General features: G+C 42.9%; 1 protein-coding gene across 1 annotated transcript in view; it reads left to right on the forward strand.

Annotated features, from left to right (window-relative positions):
- The window catches only part of LOC126475349 (echinoderm microtubule-associated protein-like CG42247), a 335583-nt gene that overhangs the window by 171635 nt on the left and 139530 nt on the right, over nt 1-24418 (forward strand). The window contains exon 6 of the mRNA XM_050103159.1: nt 9489-9638. Within this exon, the coding sequence (XP_049959116.1) occupies nt 9489-9638 (150 nt within the window). The remainder of the gene's footprint in view (nt 1-9488; nt 9639-24418) is intronic.

A 24418-nucleotide genomic window follows, 5' to 3' on the forward strand; every position in this document is an offset into this window, starting at 1 on the left:
GCCATTTGAGCCATTTGAATGTCAGGAATACAGAAATACAAGTCACCTAGGAATGAAATAAATAGGAAGTGCAGAGAAGCTAAGGCGAAGTGGATGCATGATAAATGTGAAGAAGTCGAAAAAGAAAGACTGTCGGAAGAATTGATTCAGCATATAGAATTTCAAAACAACCTTCGGTGAAACTAGACAGGGGTGGTAAAATTAAGAGTACAATGGGAATTCCACTGCTAAATGCAAGGGAGAAAACAGATAGATGGAAAGAGTACATTGAAGGCCTCTATGAGGAGGAAGACTTTGCTGATGACATGATAGAAGAAGAAAGGGAAGAGATAGGGGATCCAGTATTATAATCAGAATTTAAAAGAGCTTTGGAAGGTTTAAGATCTAATAAGGCAGAAAGGATAAATAATATTCCATCAGAATTTCTAAAATCGTTGGGGGAAATGGCAACAAAACGACTGTTAACGTTGGTGTGTAGAATGTGTGAGTCTGGCGACATACCATCTGGCTTTCGGAAAAATATCATCCACACAGATCCTAAGATTGCAAGAGCTGACAAGTGCGAGAATTATCGCACAATCAGCTTAACAGCTCATGCATCCAAGTCGCTGATAAGAATAATATACAGAAGAACGGAAAAGAAAATTGTGGATGTGTTAGATGACGATCAGTTTGGCTTTAGGAAAGGTAAACGTAACAGAGAAGCAATTATGACGTTGCAGTTGAAAATGGGAGCAGGACTAAAGAAGAATCAAGACACGTTCATATTGTTTGTACACTTGGAAAAAAGCGTTCGACAATGTCAAGAGATGTAAGATTTTCGAAATTCTGAGAAAAATAGCGGTGCACTATAGTGAAAGATGAGTAACATACAATATGTACGAGAGACAAAAGGGAAGAATAAGAGTTCAAGTCCAAGAACGAAGTGCCCGGATTTAAATGGGTGCAAGACAGCGATGTAGTGCTTCGCCCCTACTGTTCATACTACACTTCGAAGAAGCAATGATGGAAGTAAAAGAAAGATTCAACAGCTGGATTGAAGTTCAAGGTGAAAGTATATCAATGATAATATTCGCGGTAACATTGCTATCCTCAATGGAAGTGAAGAAGAATTACAGTATCTACTGAAAGAATGAACCGTCTAATGAGTTCAGAATATGGATTGAGAGTAAATCGAATAAAGACGAAGGTAATGAGAAGTAGCAGAAATGAGGACAGCGAGAAACTTAAAATCAAGATTGGTGATCACGAAGCAGATGAAGTTAAGGAATTATGCTGCCCAGGCAGCAAATTAACCCATGATGGACGGAGCAAGGAGGACATAAAAAGCCGATTATCACTGGCAAAGAGGTCATTCTTGGCCAAGAGAAGTCTGCTACTATCGAACATAAACCTTATTTGAGGAAGAAACTTCTGAGAATATAGGTTTGGAGCACAACATTGTATGGTAGTAAAACAAGGACTGTGGAAAACCGGTGAAGAAGAGAATCGAAGCATTTGAGATGTGGTGCTACAGAAGAATGTTGAAATTTAGGTGGACTGACAAGGAAAGAAGGTTCTTTGAAGAATTGGCGAAGAAAGGATTATATGGAAAGTACTGACAAGAAGAAGGGACAGGATGGCTGGACATCTGCAAAGATATTGCGGAATAACTTCCATGGTATTAGGGGGAACTGCAGAGGATAAAAACTGTAAAGGAAAACATATTGGATTATATTCAGCAAATAATTATGGACGTAGGTTGCAAGTGCTACTCTGAGATGAAGAGAGAGACCAGTTCATACATCGTAGCGCCTACTGCATCGGCATCCCACTTCACATCCCACCAACATGAGATGCCTGCATCAAATATTCACAAGGAAAACCTACGTCGTCTGTGTTGTCAACACAAATATTTACCGGCGGCCACAACACAACACAACATCAGGTCTCCTGCAACGGCCGCCAGGGACCGCAACCCGTCCGCGGAGCCTGCAGAACACCTTCACCAGAGGTCGCAGCTAGCCCAGGAACTACTTTGATACGCCAAGCACGTGGTCGCAAATAGTTTCGTCAGATACATCCGCCAAACCGGCTTGACAGGGCGGCGCACTGTTGGCAAAAGGCAGTTCGATGCACTGCTTGGAAGAATACAGAGCTGCCACCCTGGCAGCCATGGCCAGACGCCTTTTCTACACTATGTGATCAAAAGTATCCGGACACTTGGCTGAAAATAACTTACAAGTTCGTGGCGCCCTCCATCAGTAATGCTGGAATTCAGTATGGTGTTGGCCCACCCTTAACCTTGATGACAGCTTCCACTCTCGCAGACATATGTTCAATCAGGTGCTGGAAGGTTTCTTGGGGAATGGCAACTGCACTGAGGAGAGGTATCGATGTCGGTCGGTGAGGCCTAGCACGAAGTCGGCGTTCCAAAACATTCCAAAGGTGTTCTGTAAGATTCAGGTCTTTGTGCAGGCCAGTCCATTACAGGGATGTTATTGTCGAGTAACCAATCCGCCACAGGCCGTGCATTATGAACAGGTGCTCGATCGTGTTGATAGATGCAATTGCCACCCCCGAATTTCTCTTCGGAAGTGGGATGCAAGAAGGTGCTTAAAACAACAATTTAGGTGATTAAAACGTCAACAAGGTGTGCAAGCCCCGCCCCCCTCCCCGCGATGAATAACACGGCCACCCCATAACCTCACCACCTCCGAATTATACTGTTGGCATTACACACATTTGGCAGACTAGGTTCACCGGGCATTCGCCATACCCACACCCCGCCATCGGATCCCCACATTGTGTACCGTAATTCGTCACTCCACACAACGTTTTTCCACTGTTCAATCGTCCAACGTTTACGCTCCTTACACCAAGCGAGGCGTCATTTGGCATTTACCGGCGTGATGTGTGGTTTATGAGTTTTCTCACCTCCCGCCGAACTGTCATAGTACTTGCAGTGGATCCAGATGCAGTTTGGAACTGTTGTGTGATGGTCTAGATGGATGTTTGCCTATTACACATTAATACCCTCTTCAACTGTCGGCGGTCTCTGTCAGCCAACAGACGAGGTCAGCCTGAACGCTTTTGTGCTGTACGTGTCCCTTCATGTTTCCACTTCCCTATCACATCGGAAACAGTGGGCCTAGGGATGTTTACGAGTATGGAAATGTCGCGTAGAGACGTATGACACAAGTGACACCCAATTACCTGACCACGTTCGAAGTCCGTGAGTTCCGCGGAGCGCCCCATTCTGCTCTCTCACGATGTCTAATGACTACTGAGGTCGCTGATATGGAGTTCCTGGCAGTAGGTACCAGCAGAATGCACCTAATATGAAAAACGTATGTTTTTGGTGGTGCCCGGTTACTTTTGATCAGGTAGTGTAGCTGGCCGATCTCTTGCAGATGGACTTGGTATAGTCGAAGAACATCTTGACATTGTAGAATTGTTTTATTGTGATCTCTCCCCATGAAGAGGCGGGGCTTTTCTATTATTAATGGTTATTTTATATTTGTGACGATCAGCATTTGGGATCGAGTCTGTTCCTCTTTTGGAGATTGTATTATTGTTTAGTTTTGGTGAGTCTAATAAATTGTTTTCGCACTTGTGTTTTCCGAATTTCTATTCTGCCAGCGCAGATACTCTAATGATAGACAGTGGATGTGGTATAAAACAAATGAAAAAGATGACTACAGTGTGAGAGAAAGAGAGGGACGCAGTGGACAGTGACTGAACAGTGCTAAGAAAAGAGTTAATAAGACAGCGCCATTGACAGAGGAATAAAGAGAAGGAGAAAGCGGAAGCGGTTCAGGGCGAATGATAATGAGAGACAGAGTCTATGACAATGACAACGGGGAAGAGAGAGGGGGTGACAGTGAGAAGAGACAGTAGCAGCGTGAAGGATTGAATGAGATAGTAACAGTGAGAGATAGCATGTGGGCGACAGAGAGAGGAGACAGCAGTAGTAGAACAGAACTAAGGAGACTGTGGTTCTGAGACAGGAGACAGTGACAGTTAGAGGCACTCAAAGAGATAATGATAATGAATTGGGCTGTACGAGTGACTGAGAATGGGAAGTGAGTGTGGGTGGAGATAAGCGACTTATAGTGATGGGCTAGTGGGTGTGAGTGAGTTACGTTTAGGGGAGTGAGAGGTGAGTTGTATGTTAAAAAAAAGCGCCAATATGTTCGCAGCCCAAAACTTTTGGAACATTTTTTAAAGGAGCTGAGGAAGGTATAATCAGACAGCTGATAGCCTACTTTTAAGTCAGGGGCATTTCAGCATGAGCGTATTCGCCTTTTTGTGCTCCGATAGGCGCATTATTCTGCTGATTACATGGTTGTTTCTACAGGAAAACAAACTTAATGGTTCAAATGGTTCAAATGGCTCTGAGCACTATGGGACTCAACTGCTGTGGTCATAAGTCCCCTAGATCTTAGAACTACTTAAACCTAACTAACCTAAGGACATCACACACATCCATGCCCGAGGCAGGATTCGAACCTGAGACCGTAGCGGTCGTGCGGTTCCAGACTGTAGCGCCTTTAACCGCTCGGCCACTCCGGCCGGCAAACAAACTTAATTTGCATTCATAAAAGGTTCTCTGTCATCGCACAGTTTGGCAGGAAATCATATGTAAAGCATCATGTCGCCAGATATTGGTGAAAGTAACTGGTGATATACAGTGCAATGTATTGTAGTGAAGTCAAGCTGTAATGTGATTTGTTTTTTCTCCATATATGAGATAAGAGCAATTTTAAAGTTTTTGCATGTACCTGATCATAAAAATAGACATCATAGGGTTGCACTAGCGGAGTGCATTTGGGTGGAATCACTTTAATGTTGCACGATGGCAATCCTTCATCTTGAAAAGCCTTGTCGTATAATTGTGAAGATTTTTGGCTTTCTCGCGTGCCAATTAAAGGAAGAAATTTGTTCTCTTGAGCATGAGTCAAAAATTATTTGCATAGGGGCGTTGTAAGTTCCAGGTTTTGATGAATTAATGACGACATATCTATATTTCGCCGTAACTCGTCCACCGTTTTTGAATTCTCTGCCCAAAAGAACCAGGACTCGTAGGCAAATATTTTCGAAAAGAGCTGTAGGACACTGCGCTGTATACTAGTGGGTTACTTTGTTCATATTTCGGTTACTTTGCCGTGTAAGTAACGTAATAATGGAAAACTAAACAGAAGTTTCCGCATAGTGTCTCGATACTCTGGTCTGTAGTTCTGTAGTTTTTACATTCCACCAATCGCTACCTGAAATATATACTAACATAAATGGCTCATATCGCGCCCGACCCTCGCCAAAAACGCAATTTTTTCTAACGCTTGGCCTTCTTAACCCCTTATTTCTGTCGCTTTCATTTCTGGCCAAGCCCTGCATGTACCGTAAATCTGGACGAAGTCTGTGGTAACAGCTAGGAGCGGTCCCCTGGTCAGTCCAGAATATCAACGCCTAAAACATACGTAACCAAAGCCGACACTCTAACAAACACTAAATAAGGAATTATGAAGGGACTACAAATCAGCGTTAATACGCCATCCCAATCGACCCTCTGCTGGGCACAATAAATGAGAACAACAAAACAACGAATGCTAGCTACAAGAAGAGATTAAAATTTCACTGAAAACAACAACAATAAATAAATTTTCTAACTGCAATGCATTGATGCCTGCAGCAGCCCCGACATAGTTGAAATTTGTGATCTGTTGGTAATGGCTCTGAGCACTATGGGACTTAACAGCTGTGGTCATCAGTCCCCTAGAACTTAGAACTACTTAAACCTAACTAACTTAAGGACATCACACACATCCATGCCCGCGCCTAGAACCGCGAGACCACCGCGGGCGGCGATCTGTTGGTAACTTAACTTGACCAACCCACACGCACTCATCTGAACTACAAGACTGCACTGATCACATGCAGCACAACTTCCTGTAACTGTCATAGCCGAAAACATACTGTAGCTAACAACACTACACTCCTGACCATGCTGTTTCCTGGCTTCATGAAGCCAACCACCGTCCACAGGTCCACACTCGAACACCTTCCTGCGTTGACAACAAGCCACCGCCGTCCCCGACTGCAAGTCTATCAAACTGACTCGCTGTTCTCGTCCACTTCTTCCTGCTTTGCTATGTCCAGCCGGCTACTCTCGTCGGAAGTTGCTAGTTGAGTTGTTTTCTAGCTGGCCGTCTTCCACGTGCCTCCACTCTACCAACGTTCCACGTGATGACAGCGACTACCTGTCTTCCATCAACACTTGGCCGTTGTCACCAATAAATCCCTTGGGCCAGGCACACCGGCAGATAAACAAGGTCGACTGGCGCGCTATGCTTGGCTTGACACCGAACAGGGAATCTTGTCCAGCGCTTTCCAAGTTGCTGTTGACGGTTCACTCTCACACGCCAGACTGCTACTCGCTGTGACAGCACGGCTCTCCACGCCTCGTCGCAGTGTTGCGAGCAGTTATTTTCCTGGAGCAGACTCGTTTTGCCACAGAGGAAGGGAACATTAGCACTCCCGTCAACAGCTAGGTGTGAAGATGGAAACGACTGTGACACGAATCGCTGATTCACAGCACATTGTACATTTGGCCCAAGGCCTGCAGCGCCTCGATACAGAATAATTGCATTTCGTTTGATTCCTTACCTCCATTTATTTATCCGTGTTTCTCCATTTCACTGAAAATATCTGCAGGACAGTGCGAATGGTGACGGTAGCGCATTGGAAATAAACATGTTCAACACTACGTTAAGCTATGGTAAAATGTACATATTTCATCTGAGAGTTGCTGCATTACTATTTTTTGTTTAAATTACTCATCTCAACGGGTTTCAGCCACAGTCATCTACAGAACCACTTTTAAAATCACGATAGACTATATCTTTTTAGTTCTCATGTACAGGGGGATTATAATTAAAGTCAAACTTTCAAACCGCTGTAAAAATAACACCACTCGTCAGAATGATGTCAAATTGCAACGGAATATTATTGGAGAAAGGGGAAAACGTATGGCAAAAGAAAAAAAATAGTTACAAAATGTAGCAATAGATGGCGCTTGACATATCCTGTCAGATGGATGTGGGCTTCGTCTGTCCACAAAATCTTCCACGACCAATCATTGTCCACTTGCATGCGAACAAGAAATTCTAAAGCAAAGGCCTCTCTTACTGCCAGGTCAACAGGAAGCAACTCGTGCACATGGGTAATTTTGAATGGATAGCAAAGAAGGATGTTTCGTAGGATTTTACTCACCGTGTTCGCGGCAATGTTCGGGCAATTCTCCGTGGACTACACGTTTGCACGCCACCACTCGTCTCCTCCTGCATCGCTGTGGCCACTGTTTCCGCTGGCATCTAATCAATTCGTTTCCTCCCTCTACTAGGTTGCACACCAAAAGAACCAGTCTTTTCGAATTTCCGAATCATTTTCCCAGACCCAGGGCAGTTACTGGACCAACGCCTTTTTCCAAACCTTTCAGTGTCCGGAACTTCTGCCAGAGTGGCGTGTGCACAGTCGTCATTCTTGTAATACAGCTTTACACGCAGAGCGCGGTCCTGCATTGAGACAGTCATGGCGAACGTCGCAGACCGAAAGGGGGAAAAGCCGCGTGCCCTGCGTATTTCTACCAACTTCAGTGGTTCGTGAGCATGACAGGTGTATTCATTTACGTATTTTGACGCATACAGCGGCACCTATTGATCAATTTTCATACTATTTTTTTTTTCTTCTGTCATACGTTTTCCTCCTTCTCCGTTAATATTCCGTTACAATTTGACCTCATTCTGGCCAGAACCGTTATTTTTACAGTATTTTGAAAGCTTAACTTCAATTATAATCACCCTGTACATTTGTACCAGAGACTAGTCTATAGTACAAGTGTGCATGAGAACTGACAAGAAACAGTGTAACGAAATTTACGGATGTGAGCGAAACGCATTAAAGTGTGTAATTTTAGAAAATTAAAAAAAAATATAGCGATCAAGATGGACATTTATATTGACTTGTAGTTTATATATTGGTATTTGCATATTACAGGTTTTATCACTGTTGTGGAGGTATTTTCACAAATACAAAGAATAATTATGAAAAATCCGCCTCGATTGCACAAACTACCTGGTGTTCACCTATGTTTCAGCGTGGGTAACCACGCCTTCTTCGGAACAAATATAAAACAGCTTGCCTAGATAGGCATAGTCAAAGGCTAATGTCAACACCTACAGCAGCAAGACCCCATAAAAATTCTTTTATAAATACACGGTACATATACCTGTAACTTCGTGCGGTGCTGTTGCTCGGCGGCTGCCGCTGGGTGCCGGTGTTGAACTCTCGGCCAACGTCAGCAACCTGCAACAGTTAGGTTTATCATCGTTTTTGTGTCCGATAGGTCATATATCGGATGCACAGTGTAGGGTGATGTTGGCGAATTGTTTGTGCGTCAGTGGGCGAGCTCGCTGGTTTCCCTGCTGTGGCCTGTTGGTCGGCTTTAATACCAGCTGGTAATTTCCAGTCAACGTTGCTGATATGCAGGGGCTTACCGACGTTAGTCGCTTGTTGGTGTATTTTAGCTTGCTATAGGTGGTTATGCCCTAGCTAGTAATGTCTTTGGCCGCTTATGCTTCCACCTATAATTGATAGTTGTGACAGCAGGCTAGCACCCACTGACACTTTTATACACGTCCTGCAGGGGGCGCGCCTGGTACGGCGCGGCCCAATTCCGCGTACAATTGGCCGCCGTTTCCTCAGCGCCTTCTCTGGTCTTTTCGCCAGAATGGTAGCAGCCCTCTTCTTTGCATTACTGATCGAACACTGTTGTTGAAGATTTGTACCACCATCAGGATACGAACCGTCTAGCTACAGCTGGAGCTGCACGGCTTTTCGTCTACGGTTGGCAGTTAATCCCTTCAGACCCGATTTTTTGCTGGACGAAGAAAACTCCTCCTTCGTACTGTAATGCTCTTAGAAGATTTTTTAATGATTTTAAATGCAAGATTTATACAAAAATATGTACCTGTACCTGTTTTCAAAACATGCTTTGTACACTTGGCTTCTTTTTATGGGCTAAAATAACTAATTCTGCAATATTCATCGTTGTAATAAATAAACTGATCATTCTGTAAATACTATGCACTATAACAATAACAATGATATTCGTACACACAGTGTAATATAACTACCCAAACACTTCCGTGTATTCTGGCAGTCACAAGCTGCTGCGTACTGCTACATCGTCTTTTTGATATTTCATGGTGAAGCTCAACAGTTGGCAGCACTTGTACATGATAAAAAATATTGAACATTCACAAATGGGTACATGAGTTTTCCACTGGGGAAATATATTTCTGTTCCACGAAAGAGACAGTAAAATCTAACGTACGTAATTGTGGCTAGTGGGTCTAATAAGGTTAATACTAAAAGTACGCAAGCAGTGAAGTTGGTAGTGTTTATTACCTGTGGTGTGGTGTATAGAATGCCCTTGACAGTGACGTCAGATACGGGTACCGCGGCACGGACTCTCACCGGAACCTGTGGGTGCTGCCGACGGGGGAGATGCTGTACTACGTGGCCGCAGTCGCCGTGCTCTACGACCGGGACGAGGACTGCCAGCGGCACTACACCGGACACACCGAGGACATCCTCTGGTGAGTACCCAACATCCTAACAGTGCACTCAACGGTGTTATGTAGATCATTTGTCTTTTGGATCAATTCACTTTGTACAACAGTTTCTCAGTAAGGAGATTGTACCCTCCAAATACTATTCTAGAAGGTCTATGACTGCTATAACATCTACAAATTCAAAACAACGTTTCCAAATCACAAATATCCTTAGATGAAAGAGCATAAGGCAGCGATGCAGTCTTTCTCCTCTACTGTTCAACCTATACTTCGAAGAAGCAATCACAGAAATGAAAGAAGGATTCAGATGTGGGATTAAAATTTATGGTAACTTAAGGCCAATGGTGTGCAACGGCCTTGCCGCAGTGGATACACAGGTTCCCGTCAGATCACCGACGTTAAGCGCTGTCGGGCGGGGCCGGCACTTGGATGGGTGACCATCCGGGACGCGATGCGCTGTTACCATTTTTCGGGGTGCACTCAGCCTCGTGATGCCGATTGAGGAGCTACTCGACCGAATAGTAGCGGCTCCGGTCAAAGAATACCATCATAACGACCGGTAGAGCGGTGTGCTGACCACACGCCCCTCCTCTCTGCATCCTCAGCTGAGGATGACTCGGCGGTCGGATGGTCTCGATGGGCCACTTGTGGCCTGAAGACGGAGTGCTATTGACCAATGGTAAGGTTGACTGATGACACTGCTATACTTAGCGAACGTTAGAAGGACTTACAATAGCTGTTTGGATTGGTATAGTGAACATAGAATATCAAGAATATCAACTAATTGTAAAGCAAAGAAAAGAGGTAATTAAAGTAACGAGAAGTAGCAAGGATGAAAGTAGCGATAAGCGGAACACCAAAATTGTGGCGCATGTAGTAGATGATGTGAAGCAAAGTAACACATGATGTACGAAGCAAGGTGGACATACCAAACTTACTACACAGGCAAAGAAGGCATACCTCACAAGAAGAATGCTACTAGCATCAAATGCCTTTATTTGACAAAAAATTACTGTGAATTTACAACATTGTGTTTAAGTGTGTCATGGAATCGGGGAAAGAAGCAGAGAATGGCTAAGGAAAACAATATGTGGAAAATACTGACTGGAAGAGGGGCAGTCTGATGTGTTAAGATAGCAGGGAATAACATAAATGGTGTATAAGGAGCCGTAATGGAGAAAAGACTGTAGGCCAAAACAGAGACTCGAGAACAAACAACAAATGATCAAGGACGTTAGTCACAATGGCTACTTTGAGATGAATTTGACACAGGAGAGAAAGTTAAGGCGAGCGATATTAGACAGTCAAAGGGCTGATCACAAAAGAATGTATGCTATCGAGATTTAAATTTCAGGTGGTTTCACTAAAGCCCAGTACTGAATAGATCCTTCCAAAAGAACACCATCAACTCGTTCCCCACCCTTTTCCGGCCAGAGCTTGTATTTCGTCTAGAGGAAGTTATAGCCTAACCGCCCCATCTAGCTACACAATATGTCGGTGTCCCACTGATGTTGTCCCAACTATCCAGACACCTATTACTGGACATTAATATAGTGTTTGTCTAGCCTTCACCTTTACAGCGGCGCGAACTCTGGTGCACGATACTTCCAATAAGGTGTCTGAAAGTCTGTGGAGGAATGGCAGCACACACTTCTTCAAGAGTCGAAACCAGAGAAGGTAGTGAAGTTGGAAAGTGAGATCTGGAGTGAAGTCGTCGTTAAAACTCATTCCAAAAAGCAATCAACTGGTTTCGTATCGCGAATCTGGGCAAGGCCAACCCATTTCAGGAATGTTATTCTCCACAAACTATTCCACAAACATACTGATTTATTATAGGGTGCATTGTCACACTCATACTATCATTGTCATCGAACTGTTCCTCTACTGTGCGCAGTACACAGTATTGTAAAACATTTTCGTATTCTTCTGCATTTAGAGTTTTCTTAAGTGCAATAAGGGAACTCCACCCCAACCACGGAAACACCTCCATAGCGTAACACCATCCCCTCCGTACTTCACTGTTGGAGTTACATGCGATGGCCCTTTGCTGTTCCTTATCTATATAAACGATTTGGGAGACAATGTGAGCAGTCATCTTCGGTTGTTTGCAGATGACGCTTTGTTTATCAACTATTAAAGTCATCAAAAGATCAAAACAAACTGGGAAACGATTTAGAAGAAATATCAGAATGGTGCGAAAAGTGGCAGTTGACCCTAAATAACGAAAAGTGTGAGGTCATCCACATGAGTGCTAAAAGGACCTCGTTAAACTTCGGTTCCACGATAAATCAGTCTAACCTAAAAGTCGTAAATTCAATTAGATACCTATGTATTACAATTACGAACAACTTAAACTGGAAGGAACACATAGAAAATGTTGTGGGGAAGGATAACCAAAGACTGCGTTTTATTTGCAGGACACTTAGAAAATGTAACAGATCTACTAAGGAGACTACCTACACTATGCTTGTCCGTCTTCTTTTGAATACTGCTGCGCGGTGTGGGATCCTTACCAGATAGGACTGAACGAGTACATCGAAAAAGTTCAAAGAAAGGCAGCACGTTTTGTATTATCGCGAAATATGGGAGAGAGTGTCGCAGAAATGATACAGGATTTGGGCTGGGCATCATTAAAACAAAGGCGTTTTTCGTTGCGAGGGAATCTTCTCACGAAATTCCACCCACTTAATTTCTCCTCCGAATGTGAAAATACTTTGTTGACACCGACCTACATAGGAACGATCACCACGATAAAATAAGGGAAATCAGAGCTCGTACGGAAAGACGTAGGTGTTCATTCTTTCAGCGCGCTATACGAGATTGGAATAATAGATAATTGTGAAGGTGGTTCGATGAACTCCCTGCCAGGCACTTAAATGTGATTTGCAGAGTATCTGTGTAGATGATTCAAATGGCTCCGAGCACTATGGGACGTAACATCTGAGGTCAAAAGTCCCCTAGAACTTAGAACTACTTATACCTAACTAACCTAAGGACATCACACACATCCCTGCCCGAGGCAGGATTCGAACCTGCGACCGTAGAGGTCGCGCGGTTCCAGACGGAAGCGCCTAGAACCGCTCGCCCACATCGGCCGGCTATCTTTGTAGATGTCGATGTAAAGATGATGTTTTCCATGCACTCGCCAAAGCCAATCTCTCACATGGAATTGCCACAGGGTATGGCGTGATTCACCACTTCACATCACTTGTTTCCAGTTATTCATTGTCCAGTAGCGTCGTCCTTTACACTACCTCAAGTGCAGCATTCCACTGACTACAGAAATTGTAGCTTATGAGAAGCTACCCGACGGTTGTAGCGCATTCTACGTGATGTCATAGTGCTAACTGGACTGCAGGTAACACTTTGAAACTCACGAATGATTTTTTCAGCTGATTTCATGTGACTTTTCGTAACCATCATCCACAATGCTCGACGGCCCCTGTCTTTCAGTACATGGAAATCTGGCTGCTCTTAGTTTAGCTGTAGATGTTCCTTCGCGTTTCTGCTTCACACTCACATCGTCAACAGTCGACTTGGACAGATTTAGGAGTGATGTAATTCCCTGAATGGATTTGTTGCTCGGGTTACATCCTATGACTAGTCCACGTTCGAAGACACCGAGTTTCGTTTACCATTGCCGCGTCCGCCTTTAGCGACATCTAGCGGTCATCTCAGCATTGTCTAGGGGTGTCCAGATGCTTTTGGCTCAAATGGTTCAAATGGCTCTGAGCACTATGGGACTTAACGTCTGAGGTCATCAGTCCCCCAGAACTTAAAACTGCTTAAACCTAACTAACCTAAGGACATCACACACATCCATGCCCGAGGCAGGATTCGAACCTCCGACCGTAGCGGTCGCGCGGTTCCAGACTGAAGCGCCTAGAACCGCTCGGCCACACCGGCCGGCTAGATGCTTTTGATTAGGTAATGTATTACCCCACATACTTAGCCTGCAGACCCAATTAACATCAACTTGTATTGACGATGGTGACGAGCAGTGATGAAAACATCTTAACATTTTGCCAACAGGACAGTGAATATCCGAGGATGCTCGCGTCTTATGAGCGAAACCAATTAAACAGTACGCCACGTGAGGCGGTTTGTTTCTACATCAACCGCCTATAGCATTCTCCAATACCGTCTTATTGTCGTACAGGCAGTTGTTTACTATGTCCACATTATGCTGCTCTCCTGATCTTCATGTGAAAATTTTGCGCAGTACTGCCACATGAAGAATATATTCAGTTTTCATGTTACTTGCTTTATGTTTATCGTCTCACTGCCGTTTTGGATACTTCTCTATAATACATGGTAAAAGTAAAACTTTTTATCCACGACGACATAAATAAACATGATGGGTTAACATCTCGTCTACAATAAGGGAATTAGGCGAACGCAAGTTATGATTCGAAAATTATACTACAGAATACCATGAATGGCTTCTCCATACGAGTTGTTCCGTCATTCGTCTGAAGTTATTTAGGGAAACCACCACGAATATAAATCTGGATGGCTGGATGGTGACGGTGGTAAGAAGTTCATTCCTTTCGGATGTGAGTCCAATGTCTTAACCACTGGTAACGACACCGAGAGAAGCACATAAACCTCCGAGAGAACACATCATGAAAGGTGTTGCATAACACGAGACGGGCTACTTTTAAAATTTCGTGAACTTAATAACACTGCTCCCTGCACGCAAATCTTGCAAACAGCACGATAACGTCGGAGCGGTGGATGGGAGAGAGGGAAGGGGTTATTAGGGCACAACAGTAGCAGAGCGGAAATCAGTTTTTTTCTGCTGTGGGTAGAGCGAGAACGATGAAACTGGGAGGGGGGGAGGGGGGAAGGAGGGAGAGGGGTTGCGAATCGAACGTGAAAGCAAAGTTAAATACTCAAATGTACTCCCTATAGGAAGGATTACGAAATGTAACTGCGGGTGTAGAATTAGACGGTACTTAACTGTAAAACATAGTAATTACTAGTGTTATTTTTCACGTTTAAAGCCTCTGTCTTCTCGCTCGCACACAAAAATATAGTTATCAGCTCTTTCGATTTTTTAAATTTTGCTACTGGTGTTATTATCAGTTGCTTCGGGGCTTCAGATAATTCTTAGGTTCACAACCAGTCAGATTTTTCTGTTGTTACGAACCTTTACTGAACGTCGCCAAAATAGAAATCAAATACTTTCAACACAATGCAACATACAGAGTTACGATCTGTGCAGTCCAGCTGACATGAATCACAAACAAGTTTCAAACTAGGAGACGAGGTCAATCTTGATTCAGTTCTACGTTGTTAAAAGTCAATTCTCTAGGCCAGTTTGAGATTGTTCTGAAAGGTTTCTTGCATTCATGTCGTCGGATGACCGAGTTGGGTTACACTTTATCTAAAGAATCCAAGACAAAATGTTGCTTTCAGAACACATTTTGTAAGACTTTCGTGAAACCAGTCAACATGATAAACCAGAGATCATGAAAATACTATAATAATGCATAAACATGAACAATATGAAGTTTTGTAAGCAAAATTAGTGTAATAGATGGGATCAAAGTTGATTAAGCCTTTTTTCCTTTACTTCTGTTTCTCCACTTAATCAGTAGCATTTTCTGTTGGTTAAAAATGGTTCAAATGGCTCTGAGCACTATGGGACTCAACTGCTGAGGTCATTAGTCCCCTAGAACTTAGAACTAGTTAAACCTAACTAACCTAAGGACATCACAAACATCCATGCCCGAGGCAGGATTCGAACCTGCGACCGTAGCGGTCTTGCGGTTCCAGACAGCAGCGAATTTAACCGCACGGCCACTTCGGCCGGCATTCTGTTGGTTACTTTCGATAATATCCAACATAATTTCTGGAATACATGTGGTTCCGTATTTCAAATTTTTAATTTTCAATATCAACCTAACGTTAGTAGTATATGAGTAAGCACATATTTTCCATTTATTTTGTACCTTTATTTCATAGCTCGTTGGATACGCTGGATTCTGTCATTTGAGGACTTAATTTCTGATAATTAAATTAGAAAGGTGGCATCCATATTGATGTTAATCATGTCGTAAGATGTACACATTCTAACGAAATGTGCTTACCGTTTAAGCATCAAACTAATTTTATCTTCAAAGTCATATTGAGTGGAAGACTATCAAACGTTAGTTTTATGTGCTTCCGTCACATTATGTTTTTAGAGGACGACAAGCCAAAAAAATCCAGAATTAGTTGTATAAAAATGGCAATTTCAGAAACTTGTCCACTTCTGCAAAAGAGGTATCGTTTTACACTGTATTGTACCAAAAGAAGCTGTTGAATTCTAAGATTTAGGGAGATGGATAGCTTGATAACTTATTGGACAGCTGCATCAAGTCGTGTTCCTGTTAGCCAATAACATTTAAATTTTTCATTTTAAGATTGCTTATTTGGGAAAGTCACATCTCAGTTCCTCCATGCCATAGTGTACCTCTTTCCAGTTCTGGTTACGCAAAAAACCATCAGCTTTCTGCAGCTTCACATTAGAGATTTTTTCTTTATTTTATAGCCTTCATCGCCCCTTGCTACAACGCACATACATTTAGCACTTCATCAGTTCGACCGGCAGGTGTGGCCGTGCGGTTCTAGGCGCTACAGTCTGCAGCCGACGACCGCTCCGGTCGCAGGTTCGAATACTGCCTCGGGAATGGATGTATGTGATGTCCTTAGGATAGTTAGGTTTAATTAGTTCTACGTTCTAGGCGACTGATGACCTCAGAAGTTAAGTCGCATAGTGCTCAGAGCCATTTTTTCATCAGTTCGCTTCTGCAACACCCCAATTAAAGTGTCTTCAATTTCTTATTTAAATGTTTCATCACTGTCGTCGTCAGTTTCATATAATACTGTGCACCAATCTCTCTCTCTCTCACTCTCTCTCTCTCTCTCTCTCTCTCTCTCTCTCTCTTTTCTTTTCTGATTAATTAGCAAACAACGCCTGAGAAATAAATGGAAAATTCTGTTTAAGAAATTCAGAATCAGTTGAATTTTCTTTTTCAAGAGTAACCGTCACGACCGTTTATTGCGGACATCCTATAGATTTACTCCTTTTCAGGTTCTACGATATGAGAATAGATATGTTTAAAGTCACAAATGGAATGCATTAGGTCTATTTTCTAATTTTTAATAATACTTTCATATGTCATGAAAGTATTTCTCATTTACTTAGGACGCTGTCACGTAGCTGATCACGTAACTTTCCTTTGAGCATCACTTGTACTTTCTCCATACTGTACTGTTACATCCTTGCCATTTAGACAAACTGCAGTAGGTATGGATAACTTCACGCGTTTTATTTTCTAGGTTTTTTTAATATTACACTCCTGTAATTTGTTTAAAGTGGTACTCTTTTATTCTTGCTTCAAAGTATTACATATGAAGATAATCTATGTACCATATTGAAATTGGTTACATAATAAAACATATAGTTAGCGGCCCAGGCGGTGTTTCGTCTTTACAAAACAGCGGTCAATATTCCTCTAAAAATCTAACTCTTCAGTTGCGAAATTAAAGTCAAGTTGGGCAAATACATCATTACGAGCCGCGTTGAGTGGCCGCGTGGTTTAGGGCGCCATGTCACGGACTGCGCGGCCCCTCCCGCCGGAGATTTGAGTCCTCCCTCGGGCATGGGTGTGTGTATTGTTCTTAATATGAAGTTAGTTTAAGTTAGCTTAAGTAATGGGTAGGTCTAGCGACCGGTGACCACAGCAGTTTGGTCCCTTAGGAATTCACACACATTTGAACAGCCGGCCGATGTGGCCGAGTGTGGTTCTAGGCGCTGGAACCGCGTGACCGCTACGGTCGCAGGTTCGAATCCTGCCTCGGGCATGGTTGTGTGTGATGCCCTTAGGTTAGTTAGGTTTAAGTAGTTCTAAGTTCTAGGGAACTGATGACCTCAGATGTTAAGTCCCATAGTGCTCAGAGCCATTTGAACCATTTGAACATTTGAACATCTGAACATCATTACGAAACCAACGCAATCATGCCCGAAACTATACACAAACCTACCGTCTATGGCGGATCTGTAATTTCGTCTTTGGAGGCGGACGGGATGGAATAAAAGGCATCTCACTTGAATCCTTGAACGTCAACTAAACGTAGACTTCAAATGTCCATACCGGCAACGATGCGCAGTTGTGAGACACTCGCATTTGGATCAGGATTTTAACTCCAATCAGACCCGGATAAGGTTCTTTCTGGTTCCTCAGAATCATCTCAGGCTAATACTTGAGTCACGCTTTTATCAACATCATAGCCTCCTCAGACCGCGTGCAACTGAGCTAGTCCTGTGGAGTTAGTAGCACCTATGTCTTCGTCTCACAATTCTTTATTCTGGTGGGAGGAAATTGTGGTTACGGAAATCGTCCGGTTAAGGACAAAACCAAAGAGCGACGCTCAGAAACTTTCTTTGTAGCTTCCTCAGGAGGGTTCGAAAGTAAATTACTGGAAAAGATGGACACCGTTTGAAAGCTCAATGCATCGACAATGATGAAACAACACAATTAAAAGAACATACTAGAAAAAGACAGGAAATCCAAGTCAACAAATCGTAGTAATGCTACTGCTCAACTCTTCACGGACTAACGCACAGCTTCATATAGTCAGTATATCTCACATACTTTCATATTCACCTCAAATACTATCTTGCGCAACTGACAGGACATTGACGTTAAGGTCTTAACAACGACCTGAAAATTGATTTCTGGACGAAAATTCTACCCCTGCAGCGAAGTCCGAACAAAAGGGATTTTTCCTCGTATATTAGAAATGTATGCTCTACTGTGTCGATGTGTTAGTTCTGGTTTCCCTTGCGCGGAGAGTTGAATATTTTCCTCTGCAGTCTCTGGCAGAAACCTTTGAAAATGGGAGACCTTTTATCAGGCTAGAAAATTGTTAGGAGAAAGATACTAACGGAAATACTTCGGAATAGGTGAAAGAATTACATGACGAAAAATTGGGTCAAGTTACAGCACCTTTCTCAGTTTTTATTTTTTCCTTGAAGCTTCTTCAGTAGAAAGATTACATCGTACCATATCGTGCTGTTATGAAAGTTCGTGCTCGTCGAAACCTTATAATCTTCTCACTACCAGATGCTCACGATGTGATATACAAGATTACCTTGCAGAGAAATTCCCTCCAGGAAATGGGATTACCTTCCGGCGAATTCTTCACGCTGCCTTCGGCGTTATTCGATGCTACGTTTACACAGCACGCTACTGAAACAGTAAGGTGACCGTTCTAAATGTTGATGTTTATTTTCTTTCGTCTGTATATTGGTTCTTCTATTAATGCCAAGAATTAATTCGTGCTGAGCGTATATGCGTACACACTTTTCTGTACCCTATTTTCCACAAAATATTATTTCCTTACGGTCTACTTCTCATGTTATTAGTCTATTTTCAACTCGAATTAAGTAGCAACCAAAAACGAAAATATGTCATTCTAGTTGTGAAGATTCAGCAACTAAAGCAACCTAATGATTAAATTTTTATTTTTAACTTTTATACCGCATGTTGGTGTTTAAGAAGTGTAGTAAACTTCGACTTTGTTTACTTTATTACCCCATTTGCTACTGCAGTTACAATTTTTAAAAGTTTACTTTGTCTTTATCACAACGCATTTTGACAATTAACTCTCGTTGTGAAATACTTTTCTTAAATTACCTTTGACGTGTTAAACGTAGTGCTTGCTGTATCTACTGCTGTCATTGGTTCTGGTGGTATCGGCGATTATTAGTATGGAAATGTGTTGCACCTGGATAAATTTCTGTCTTCAGCCACCTTTGTACACTGAGGCGACAAAATTCATGGAATACCTCCTGATATCACGTCGTACCTCCTTTTACCCGGCACAGTACAGCAAGTGACACGAACTCTAAGTAGCACGAACTCAACAACTCGTTGGAAGTCCCCTGCAGAAATACTGAGCAATGCTGCCTCAACAGCCGTCCATAAAAGCGAAAGTCGATGCAGGATTGTGCGTACGAAAAGACCTGTCGATTACGTCCCATAAATGTTCAATGAGAATCATGTCGGGCGATCTGGGGGACCAAATCATTCACTCGAACAGTCCAGAATGTTCTTGAAACCAGTCGTGAACAAATGTGGCCCAGCGACAAGCACCGAACATAAATATTTCCAGTCAGTGGAATGTTCAATTGGACCAGAGGACCCAGTCCATTCCATGTAAACACAGCCCACACCTTTGTGGAGCTACCACCAATTGCTTAGTGCATTGTTGACAACATGGGTCCATGGATTCGTGGGATCTGCGCCTCACTCGAACCCTACCCTCAGCTATTAACAACTGAAATTGAGACTCGTCTGACCAGACCAGCCGTCTAGGGTCCAACCGATACGGTCACGAGCCCAGCAGAGGAGCTGCAGGCTATGTCGTGTTGTTAGCAATTATCGCCAAATTTCGGCCCACTGTGGTAACAGATAAGTTCGTCGTACCGTCTCACATCGATCTCTGCGGTTATTTCACGCAGTGTTGCTTTCCTGTTATTACTGACAACTCTACGCAAGCGCCGTTAAATGAAGGCCGTCGGCCATTGCGTTGTCCATGGTGAGCCCCCTGAAATCTGGTATTCTCGGCACGCTCTTGACACTGTGCATCTCGAAATATTGAATTCCCTAACGATTTGCAAAATGGAATGGCCCATGCGTGTAACTCCAAATACCATTCACGTTCGAACTCTGTTAATTCCCGTCTTGCGGCCATAATCACGTCGGAAAACTTTTCACCTGAACCACCTGAGAACAAATGACAGCTCTGTCAATGTACTGTCCTTTTATGACTTGTGTACGCTATACTACCGCCATCTGTACATGTGCATATCGCTGTCCCATGACTTTTGTCACCTTATTATAATATAAATTTAATATATTTCCTTTTTCCAGTAATAAGTTATGTTGTTGTGGTCTTCAGTCCTGAGAGTGGTTTGATGCAGCTCTCCATGCTACTCGGTCCCGTGCAAGCTTCTTCATCTCCCAGTACTTACTGCAACCTACATCCTTCTGAATCTGCTTAGTATATTCATCTCTTGGTCTCCCTCTACGATTTTTCTCCCCACGCTGCCCTCCAATGCTAAATTTGTGATCCCTTGATGCCTCAGAACATGTCCAACCAACCGGTCCCTTCTTCTTGTCAAGTTGTGCCACAAACTCCTCTTCTCCCCAATTCTATTCAATACCTCCTCATTAGTTATATGATCTACCCATCTAATCTTCAGCATTCTTCTGTAGCACCACTTTTCGAAAGCTTCTATTCTCTTCTTGTCTAAATTATTTATCGTTCATGTTTCACTTCCATACATGCCTACACTCCATACAAATACTTTCAGAAGCGACTTCCTGACACTTAAATCTATACTCGATGTTAACAAATTTCTCTCTTTCAGAAATACTTTCCTTGCCATTACCAGTCTACATTTTATATCCTCTCTACTTCGACCATCATCAGTTATTTTGCTCCCCAAACAGCAAAACTCATCTACTAGTTTAAGTGTCTCATTTCCTAATCTAATTCCCTCAGCATCACCCGACTTCATTCGACTACATTCCATTATCCTCGTTTTGCTTCTGTTGATGTTCATCTTATATCCTCCTTTCAAGACACTGTCCATTTCGTTCAACTGCTCTTTCAAGTCCTTTGCTGTCTATGACAGAATTACAATGTCATCGGCGAACCTCAAGGTTTTTATTTCTTCTCCATGGATTTTAATACCTACTCCGAATTTTTCTTTTGTTTCCTTTACTGCTTGCTCAATATACAGATTGAATAACATCGGGGAGAGGCTACAACCCTGTCTCACTCCCTTCCCAACCGCTGCTTCCCTTTCATGCCCCTCGACTCTTAAAACTGCTAACTGGTTTCTGTACAAATTGTAAATAGTCTTTCGCTCCCTGTATTTTACCCCTGCCACATTTAGAATTTGAAAGAGAGTATTCCACTCAACATTGTCAAAAGCTTTCTTTAAGTCTACAAATGCTAGAAACGTAGGTTTGCCATTCCATAACCTATTTTCTAAGATAAGTCGTAGGGTCAGTATTGCCTCACGTGTTCCAACATTTCTACGGGAGCCAAACTGATCTTCCCCGATATCGGCTTCTACCAGTTTTTCCATTCGTCTGTAAAGAATTCGCGTTAGTATTTTGCAGCCGTGACTTATCAGACTCAAAGGTCGGTAATTTTCACATCTGTCAACACCTGCTTTCTTCGGGATTGGAATTATTCTATTCTTCTTGAAATCTGAAGGTATTTCCCCTGTGTCATACATCTTGCTCACCAGATGGTAGAGTTTTGTCAGGACTGGCTCTCCCAAGGCCGTCAGTAGTTCCAATGGAATGTTGTCTACTCCCGGGGCCTTGTTTCGGCTCAGGTCTTTCAGTGCTCTGGCAAACTCTTCACGCAGTATCGCATCTCCCATTTCATCTTCACCTACATCCTCTTCCATTTCCATAATATTGTCCTCAAGTACATATCTCTGTCTTACCCCTAGTGAGATAAGCCTCTACATCCCTACATTTGTCCTCTAGCCATCCCTGCTAAGCCATTTTGCACTTCCTGTCGATCTCATTATTGAAACGTTTGTATTCCTTTTTGCCTGCTTCATTTACTGCGTTGTTATATTTTCTCCTTTCATCAATTAAATTCAATATTTCTTCTGTTACCCAAGGATATCTACTAGCCCTCGTCTCACTTTTTATATGCTGAAAGTCTTTTTCTGACATTAACCGAATTATTCGTAAAATTAAAGTTTAAAACATGTAAAAACATGTTCCAACGTCTAGCATCGTCACGTACCTAGGTACAAATATTCTACTGAAATTTAAAGCGTTGCAGTCAAGAGAATCTTGTCAATACCTGTTACATTATTACTCTAATACACAATAATAAAAGTAAGCGAAATTAGATTAAGCAGAAAATTTATCAAAAACCAGTTACAAGATAAATACCTCTTGAAATAGAAGCTATTGGCAACTAACACAAATTTCCATTTTCAACGCGGTTTAAACCGCTACGACATTAACCAAACTCTGTTAAGTTGGAAAGACCGTCTTCTTTTTCAAGTCACAAGACGAAGCACGACCTACGAGGTATGGCTTAACTGTTCATATGCCATATAAGTGGTTCTAAAAATATAACATTCCACTCACCATAAGATTCTATAACTGAATATTTAACAAATATACTTCAAGTAGCTTTAATACATTGTACACTACTTATATGTGCAGAACGCGAAATATTTACAAATGCTGCACAAAACAACGTCGTGTCTGACAACAACAAAAACTGTAAAAAATGACGGAAGCTGTTTACGGCCCATTAACACAGTGGAGGTGGGATGCGCCATTTTGCTTTAGCGCCCTATAGCTGCACGCAACAATACTCTGGCGCGGAGACTCCAGAGTGTTCCACGACTACAGGACAGGTTCTACTAATTGAATACTTTATTCCGGTAAAACAATGACTGTCGAATCCTATGCAAATTTTTTGAGTCGGTACACGAAAACGGTGCTAGATTTTTTTAAATATTATGATTGTTCACGCTGATGCAACTGCATAGGAAAGTCTCTTGTTTCTGGGAAGAGTAAGGAATTTAAAGTAACAGTTGGAACATCCGCGCTAATCATCATACAGTGAAGAGCCAAAGAAACTGGCACACCTATGTAATATCGTTTAGGGCCCCCGGCATCACGCAGAAGTGCCGCAACACGACGTGGGATGAGCTCGACTAATGTCTGAAGTAGTGCTGAGGGAACTGACACCATGAATCCTGCAGGGCTGTCCATAAATCCGTAAGAATACGAGAGGGTGGAGATCTCTTCTGAACAGCAAGTTCCATGGCATCCCAGATATGCTCAATATTGTTCATGTCTGGGGAATATGGTGGCCAGCGGAAATGTTTAAACTCAGAATAGTGTTCCTCTAGCCACTCCGTAGTAATTCTAGACGTGTGGGGTGTCGGATAGTCCTGCTGGAATTGCCCAAGTCCGTCGGAATGCACAATGGACATGAATGGATGCAGGTTATCAGACAGGATGCTTACATAAGTGTGACGTCAGAATCATATCTAGACGTATCAGGGGTCCCATATCACTCCAACTGCACATTCCCCACACCATTATACAGACTCCATCAGCTTGAACGGTTCCCTGCTGACATGCAGTGTACATGGACTCCTGAGGATGTCTCCATACCCGTACACATCCATCAGCTCGATACAATTTGAAACGAGACTCATCCGGCCAGGCAACATGCTTCCAGTCATCATCAGTCCAATGTCTCTGTTGACGGTCCCAGGCGAGGCGTAAAGCTCTGCGTCGAGCAGTCATCAAAGGTAGCTTCGCCTTCGAAAGCCCATATCGATGATGTTTCGTTGAATGGATCGCACGCTGACTCTTGTTGATGGCCCAGCACTAAATTCTGCAGCAATTTGCGGGATGGTTACACTTCTGTCACGTTGAACGATTCTCTTCAGTAGTCGTTGATCTGTTCTTGCAGTATCTTTTCCCAGCCACAGCGATGTCGGAGATTTGATGTTTTGCTGGATTTCTGATATTCACGTTACACGTTACAGGTGAAATGGTCGTATGGGAAAATCCTCACTTGATCACTACCCCGGAGATGCTGTGTCCCATTGCTCGTGCGCCGACTTTGACACTACGTTCAGACTCACTTAAATCGTGATAATCTGCCATTGTAGCAGCGGTAACCGAACTAACAACCGCGCCAGACACTTGTCTTATATAGGCGTTTCCGACCGCAGCGCC

The sequence above is a fragment of the Schistocerca serialis genome, chromosome 4 (genome assembly GCF_023864345.2).
Source record: "Schistocerca serialis cubense isolate TAMUIC-IGC-003099 chromosome 4, iqSchSeri2.2, whole genome shotgun sequence".
NCBI lineage: Eukaryota > Metazoa > Arthropoda > Insecta > Orthoptera > Acrididae > Schistocerca > Schistocerca serialis.